Raw genomic sequence first — 8,592 nt, 5'->3', positions numbered from 1 at the left:
AGCCACCAGGTCTGAGACTCAAATTGTGGTTGACTATGTGGGAGTCCAGCGACACAACCATTATGCCACCTGTTTGTCCCTAAAATAAATAAGTCTAAAGAAAAAGATACTTTGGATATTTATACGCATGTCCTTTTATAAACAGGTATTTTCTTTGCCCTTTCTATAGAAATGCTGGGTTGGGGTAGGCTACTTACTTGAAGGAGTTTTTTTGGGTTATAATGAATAGATATTAATACTCAGATTTTTAAAACACATAACTCATTGATGTTTTTGTAAATGTACAGAGTTGTGTAACCACCACAATCCAATTTTAAACATCCAATCACTCAAGAAAACTCCCTTTAACTTTACTCTAATGGCTACAATTGTTGTGGTAAAAATATTTACTACAAAATGTAGCCTTTTAATAAACCTATAGGAAAGCATACATAAGTGTACCATACAATATTGCCAATGTGGAACAGCACTGTACAACCTAGGATCTAATTATGTTTAAGAACTGGAAATAAACAAACCTTGAATAGTAGTTCCCCATTAACGTCTTCTTTAGTCTATGGCCACCACCATTAGACTCTTCTTCTGTTTAGAGGATTCATGTAAGTGGATTCATGGGGTAGTTTCCATTTCCAACTGATTTTTACTTAGCATAATGTCCTTACGGTTCATTTATGTTGACAAGATTTCTTAATTTATTTTTATTAATTCATTTTATTATAAAAATAATACATTTTGATCTCTGTGTACAATGTGAAAAGATTCAATCAAGCACTAAATGAAATATGCCAGGCACAGAAAGACAAGTTCTACACAATGTCTTTTATGTGAAATGTCCATACCATACTGTCTTGTTTATTGTAGCTTTGTAGTATATTTCGAAGCACAGCAATGTGACAAAGGCAGCTCTGTTCATTTTGCTAAAGCATGTTTCAGCTATTCAGAATATCTTGTGATTTTATACAAATTTTATGACCGTTTTTTTCTATTTTTATGAAGAAAGTCGTTGGTATTATGATAGGAATTATGTTGACTCTATAGATTGCTTTGGCTAATATTTGTATTTTAACAATGGTAATTATTTCAATCCACAAACACAACATGTCTTTATGTATTTTTGTGTCTTGAGTTTCTTTCATAATTGTTTTACAGCTTTTACTGTAGAAAAAAAAATTTTTTTCTAAGGTTTTTACCATAGGGCACATGTGCTCACTGGAAAGAGATAGACAGAGACATGAGAGGGACAGTAAGAAATCTCTCCCCAGGGGAGATGGCCAAGCTGCCATCTTTTTTCCCCCATTTTCCTCCTGGGATTTTGAACAAACACACACACATATGCCTGGTGTGATTTTTAAGCTGCCAGGTCTGGGGCTTGAGATGTGGTGGTCCATGTAGGAGTCCAGCACCTTAACCACTATGCCACTTGCTGGCCCCAATCTTTTATCTTTTTGCATAAATTTATTACTCACTATTTTCATTTGTTTGTTTTATAGCTGGTATAAACAATATGGCTTTTCTGTTTTTTTTTTTTTCTTCAGCTTGTTTGTTATTGGTGTATAGAAACACTACTGATTTTCTATGTTGATTTCTATCTATCCATTTTACTGAATCATTCATATGTTCTTACCATTTTTGTAGTGAAAAAAGTATTTTTTTTTCCCAAGAGAAATTGGTACTTCTGATAGGATATGTGTGTATGTGTGTGTTATTGTCTCTCTCCTTTCAGCATGAGGTCCCTGCAACTTTGACAGATTCTTACTTTCGTAAGAGCCTACCCCAGCTTCTAGTAATTAACTAGAATTATGGGTATGATCTGGCCTGTCTAAATTGGCCCAGGAACTGAACCTGGGTCTGCCATGAGACCCCAGACCTAACTCTTGTCTGTGTGAGAATGGCATGTTGAAAGCTCTGATACCTGTGTCTGGAAGCAGGAGGCAGTGCACGCAACACAGGTCTTCTCCCAGGTTCTGAACTAGGTCCACAGAACATGCCCACAGACAGGACAACATGCCATAGGCAGGACAAAAAGCAGCAGCTGTGACGTGCTTCTGAACCCAGAAAAGATGCCTTAACCAGCACTCTGACCACAGCAGTGCTCTTGAACATCCTCTTCCAGATATCCACAAGGGTCTTTCATCCTGGCTGTCATTTTATTGCAGAGGAGACTAGATGTGCTTGGGTTGGATAGGCCATGGATGAGGGCAGCCAGGAATGGCACCTCAATTCTTGGGACAGACTTGGCCCAAGCTCTGCCTCTGGGTCCAGGACTTCCTGGTTACCAGTAACCTCCTGGCTTCACGGGTGTGGCATGCCCTGTTTGTTCCTGCAGACCCACATTGCCACAGCCCTTTACCCCTTCCCTTTCGTAGAGCTAAAGCACAGCCCCGCCTGTAGGTCCAATCATGGAGGAGCGCGAAAGCCCACACTGCAGCTCTGATCATGCTCCCTTTGCCACCAACTGTCTGACAGGGCTGGTAATGGGGCATCGGAAACACCCTGCATCATGCTGTTGCCTGAATGGAGATGAGAAACCTGCAGCACCTAGGTCTTTCTGGAAACTCCTATCAAACCACCCCCTTCCTGAAATCCACACCGTTTCAGAAACCCAGAGAGAGCAGACTTTGCTCTGTGAAGTGGGGCAGGACTGGTGCCCATTTCCGTAAGACTGAAAATCTCAGGCACTCAGTACATATCGTACCACAATCCCTTGATATCCCACAAGCGTGTACCAATTTATCTACCAAAACGAACAGCATGTAGCGAGGGCTCCAGGCTGACCCAGTTTAACTTCCCCAGGAACCCAAGCTTCCATATACACTCCAAAAATACTACCTGAAAGAACCCCCTATGGGATTAAAAAGGGAAAAAGAAAAGCTTTTCTTGATGAAACGGCTCTGGTGAAGAAGTCAGAATCCTCATAAAAAGTGATCACACATGGGTTGAACCAGGAAAAGATAAAATTATCCTGGAGAGGGCTGGCAGATGACAGGATCCAGGAAGTGACAGACGACCTCTCTGGGAAAGTTTTTAGCTCCACTCTTTGCTGGTTCCTGGCAGAGGGACCTATTCGCTAGTAGGAAACGTGGGTGAGAGATTGTTTCTCTGTGTTCAGCATCAGGTCCTGGTGACTTGACAGCACGCTGCAGTTTCTTCAGACGGAGGTGATGAGCAATGCCGAGTGCCTGAGGCCTCCTTGTGTTGCGCTTCCTTGGGGTCAGTGTGCAAATGTGGACCGTGCGATGGGGTCCATGTGTGGGTTCTCTGATACCACTGGACATCTCATTTCCCAGTTTCTGGGGTGTCCCTGAGTCCTCACTGTGCTTCTGCAGGCAGTGCAAATCACAAGCTGATCTTAGGCTGAACCAAGAGAGGCCTCTCTTCCTAACAGAGACCAATCCCTAATCAAATTTGTATGTCAATTCCAGCTTCCCAGAAATTTTTAGATGCGCTTGTATGACACGTTAAAACATCTGGTGGCTTAATGAAAGTTCACAAGAAGGAGGTCACAGGGAGTAAAGATAGTCAGGAAGGGCTTCTTGAGAGAGAACAAAGTCTCTTGATGGATGGGGGTAATTTCCAGGGGGCAGTGGTGAGTATTTGAAGGACACATAGAAACACCCAAAGGTATGTAGGCACTGGTCCAGCTGGAATAGAGGGTTCTTGCTGGTACAGAAAGAGAAAGGGACAAGCTAGCTTGAGACAAAAATATGAAATATTAGGTCACCAGAATAGCCATGACATATTCTGTGCTTTTCTATGCAAAAATGCATCATGATTTTTCCAATGACCCAATACTTTGAACTCCAAGTTACAGGTAATAATTCAGAAAATAATATAGAGGTATTGGGTAACTCTTAATAGTCAAAAGTCAGAGACTTGATCATAAGTAAATTTATAATATTCTATCAACTAATCAAAAATTCGCTCCATAACCATATCAACGATCTTAGATTTTACTGTACATGCTTCATGGAAGATGGAAGGTGTATTTGCTTCAATTCATGAATTTAATAACATAACTTTATTAAGTGTTTATACCTCAAAAGCTTTGTCAAGAAGGTTCTGCTCCCTTAACTGGTTTCCTTTTGTGAAAAAAAGCTCAGATACGACTTTTGGGTCCTTTGGCTTCAGCTGGAGAGCCTTGTCTATAGCATCAAGTGCCTGCAGAGGTTGAAAATGAAGATAAACACAGATTAGGTAGAGAACAACTCACTTTTTAAAAAAATAATCTTTTAAACTTTATTTATTTACTTACTATTATCATCATCATCATCATTATTATTTAATTTGACCAGAGAGGGACAGAGTAAGAGAGAGAGAGGGAAAGTGAGAAAGCAAGCCACCAGGTCTGGGACTCAAACTGCAGTCAGCCACTTGGGAGTCCAGCACTCTTAACCACCACACCACTTGTGGGCCCCAAGAACAACGAACTTAAATGATAACATTTGGTTTTTTTTGTTCCTATGTATTAGCTGGTGTGGTATATGTCAATCAGAAATATTTTCTTCATTCTGATTTTCTCACTGAAAATTCGTGAGAGACAAAATAATGTTCCTCCACTCCAGGTTCCCCATTTACAGGTGAATGACAAGAACGAGTTCCTGATCACAGTTCAGGGAGGTCATGTGAAAGATATGGTCGAAGGAAAACAAGCTTGGGGGGTCACCTGTTTTCCCTGAGCACATGTGCACCTGGACCACATCTATACCACATCAACCGCCTCCTCTTGGACCCGAGGCCAACTCTGTCCCCCATACCCACTGCCCCCTGTAGCCAGACACTCATTCAAAGCAAAAGTCTGACCATGCTGCTCTCTTTAAAACCCCAAAGCTTCTTACAAATCAAGGCACTGAATGTTTCTCCTGGCCTCAAAGGGTATAGTCCCAGCAACCTGTGTTTGCATCTCACACTGCGTCCTTGTTCCTTACGCCATTCCTCAGACAGGCCCACGGCAGTGGCAACGTACCACTGCGCTGTTCCCCTGCCCGGAAGTCTTACCACTGGCTCTCTGCCCAATAGTGCCTGTTCATCATTGTAGCCCTCACTCTACACTGCTGCCCAGGAAAGCTGACCTCCCAGACTGCTCAGGTGGCCCGATTACATGCTCCTTAGGACTGTGCTGCTCTTCATGGTGTCACTGAGCACAGCTACGATTCGTATTTGTTCTGGGATTTCTTGTTCACTCCCCATCTCCTCTACTGTAAGTTCCACGGGGACAAGGGCACTGATGTTTTATTTTTTCATTCCACTTAGTTTCTAGGGCCTATCACAGTGTCTGGTCTGCAGTGGACATTCAACAAGTATTTCGTTGAGTCAGTTCACAAATTTACTAGCTATATGACTGCTAAAATGGAGGTAAACAATGATAGTTAGACACTAAGTTACTGACCTCCTTACGGAGTTATAAGGACCTGATAAAATATTAGAAGAAACATGGAGGAACCAGTAGATGGTATAGCGGTTACATTGCTAGACTCCACATGGTTGACTGTGAGTGCCAGACCTGGCAGTGTAAAGCTCACACCAGGCATATGTGCGTACGTGTCTAAAATCCTGAGAGGAGAATGGAGGAGAAGGGGTTGTGGCATGGCCACTCCCCTGGGGGTGATTCCTCGCTTTCGGTCTCTCCAGCCAGTGCATGTGCCCAATAGCAAACATTTCTCTCAAAAAAAAAAAGAAAAAAAAGAAACATGGAAAATGATAAAGCATATAAATGATTAGTGATGTTTACGAACTTAAATATAAACAAAGACAAAACCACATAAGATCTTTAGACCAAGTATTAGCCAAGAAAATATTTCCAGAGTACATCTCAGGAGTCAAAGGGATACCTGTGAAAAGCACCGGTAAGACAGGCTACACCGGCTAATGACATTTAAGACTCCTCGTCCTTATAAACCGTCAATGTGGAGAATCTTAGGCAGAGTTTCCCACCCATGAACCTATACAATTGCAAGCCCCGTTCTCCTTACCTGGTCGTGCTGCTCCTGCTTGCTGTAGATGGCTGACAAGAGGCGATAGCATTCCAGGCAGCCGGCCTCCTCCGACACAATGCGACTGGTCATCTTTTCAGCTTCTTTAGTCTGACCCATCACAGCCAAGACCTGAGCCTGCAAAACCACAGGGACCTTGGCTTAGAAGACACTTCCTTATTATCTTATCAAAGCAAATATTCCTGCATAGAGACATTCAGGAAACACTCTGGACAAAAAATGTTCAGCATCCATTCAGTGACTCACAGAGAAGGCTGAACTATCAGTTTTTTGGTTATTTTTTTTCCTTCCTATTTGTCTGTTTCTTTATTTAGGTATGTGTATACATTTGTGTGTGACTGGCAGGAATAGCAAAGCTAGCCAATGAATTGGCTTGTGCCATTTCAAAAAAAGTTGACTATATGTCAGCAGAGAAGTAATTTTCTATGATGTCAATAAGACACTGTGTTTGTAAAAGAAAAGACAAGTTTGCTTTATTGTACATCTAAGGAAAAGGACCACTGAATTTTGAACATTAAGATAAAACGGTCATTGATATTTATGTTACTATTCCTGAGTCTCATACATAGTGTGCTTGTTAGCAAATGTTCTTATTCTTAGTACCGCATGTGGAATTACTTAGACATAAAGGGACAATATCTGTAACTCACTCTTACAAGGCTCTTAAAAAAGAATTAATCGGGACTGGCAGATGGCATAGTAGTTACATTATTGGACTATTACATGGATAATCAAGGTTCAAGTCCCAGACCCAGTGGCTTGAACGTCATGTTGGACACATGTATATGCATGCCCAAGATCTCAGGAGGAGAAGGGATTGCGGTATGGCCATACCCCCTGGGGGGTGATTTCTTCTTTCCCTCTCATTGTCTCTGTCTCTCCCTCCTTCTCTCTGATGAGCACACACACCCCGTGGCAAAACAAAACAAAAAACACCCTTGTAAAATAGGTATATACCAATATTCATATGCATAGATCTAAATGTGTGTATATAAACATGTAATTATATGCACAGAAAAATGATGAACAAATACATCACAATGTTATAAGTTGATGGATATGGGTAAAAAGACATTATGGGAGAGTTTTACTATTCTAGTAACTTTTTTGTAGATCTGAAATGATCTCAAACAAAACCAAGTATTTTTGGTATCCGTGTCTTTGATGAATAGCTCTAACAATGGTTCCGTGATTAACTTGTACGATGAATAGATTATAGACCTGCAGCTCCAGTTTTGAGGAGGCTGACGATGACAGCCTCCTACATTCTATGTTGTACTTATGTTCCCAGCTTCGTTTTCTTTTGTCTTCAACCCACCAGTGCCAGGCGGAGCTCCCTTTGAGAAGGCTGAAGTGCTGCGGCTTCCCGGTAAATCTGCAAAGCCTCTTCATATCGGCCAGTGTTGTAGTACAGAGCTCCCAGAGGTGACAGGATCTCGGCTTTGTGCGCCACCTGCAGGGCACTAAGTTTGGAGAAAGGCTCATTGACACTCTTCCACTAGATACATTTCCCAATGTCTAAACTTAGATTTAGGAGGACTGTTCATGGTTTGAAATTCTACTCCACCATAATTTTTTTTAAAAAAACAAACAAAAAACCCCCAAACAATCATGAGGCTGCCCTACCAATATGAAAACTAAACTTTGAAAATATTTCTTACTAAAGGTGATGCATTTGTTTCGATTCATGGACAGTATTATTTATTCCCATTTTTGAAATTGCAATTTGAAGTTCAAGTTGTAGTCCACTAAAAAAACAACACGCTAACGAACATGAGAATTAAATTTCAACCTTGTTTAGCACTGTTGTCTGATGAGAGGATAAAGGTCATTAATTGGGATACCACTTATACTCTTGGATAGTTTTTGTTTGTTTGTTTTTTTGGAGAGGTGAATGAGTTTCATATAAGTTGGCAAAATTTCCTAGAATTCTGAGGACACGCTTGTTCCAATTAACTAAAAGGTTGATGGGGAACTGTTGAAGTCTTTGAGCAACTTTCAGAATGAAAAATGAAATTACCGTTTGTACCATTCTTCAGCCATGCTGTTCTCTCCCAAAGACCTGTAGAGTCTCCCCAGGTTGACCATGGCCACATGATGACTTGGGCTAAGTTTGATGGCCTCTTGGTAATGGGCTACTGCCTTCTCTGGAGAACCTGTGGCCAGTGAGGGGTTGGGAAGAGCAGAGCATGCCTTCATTATCCAATACATGGGCTTTGCCGTTTCTCTCCTTTTTAAAATTAATTTACTTTCTAATTGCCAGAGAGAAAGAGGGATAGAGGGATAGAGAAAAAAGGAGAAAGCACTCCCCAGAGAGGTGTGGTCACGCCACAATCCAGTCTCTAGATCCTGTCCGCATTTAGGACACATACACAAACATCCTCGCATGCTTTTCAAGCCACTGGCACTAACCATGGTTGGACACGTGGGATCTAGCTTCCTTAACCCCTAGGCTAATGGACCCAGTTTGTTTTTTCTTCCGACACGTATAATTTTTCTTCATTATTATAGTCATACCATGAATGATTCGGTTTGCAAGTCAAATCAGATTCTGGCTTCTTTCACTATTCATTCATTCCTCCAAAGAAATGAATAATTTTAG

General features: G+C 41.4%; 1 protein-coding gene across 1 annotated transcript in view; it reads right to left on the bottom strand.

Moving 5' to 3' along the window:
• The window catches only part of TMTC1 (transmembrane O-mannosyltransferase targeting cadherins 1), a gene marked incomplete at its 5' end in the record, with an annotated part of 320,118 nt that overhangs the window by 14,357 nt on the left and 297,169 nt on the right, over positions 1–8,592 (bottom strand). The window contains 4 exons of the mRNA XM_014587030.2: positions 4,036–4,158; positions 5,970–6,107; positions 7,309–7,453; positions 8,011–8,146. Of these exons, the coding sequence (XP_014442516.1) occupies positions 4,036–4,158; positions 5,970–6,107; positions 7,309–7,453; positions 8,011–8,146 (542 nt within the window). The remainder of the gene's footprint in view (positions 1–4,035; positions 4,159–5,969; positions 6,108–7,308; positions 7,454–8,010; positions 8,147–8,592) is intronic.

Source organism: Tupaia chinensis, unplaced genomic scaffold (genome assembly GCF_000334495.1).
Source record: "Tupaia chinensis unplaced genomic scaffold, TupChi_1.0 Scaffold000028_1, whole genome shotgun sequence".
Lineage (NCBI taxonomy): Eukaryota > Metazoa > Chordata > Mammalia > Scandentia > Tupaiidae > Tupaia > Tupaia belangeri.
This window is presented reverse-complemented; position numbering and strand designations above follow the sequence as displayed.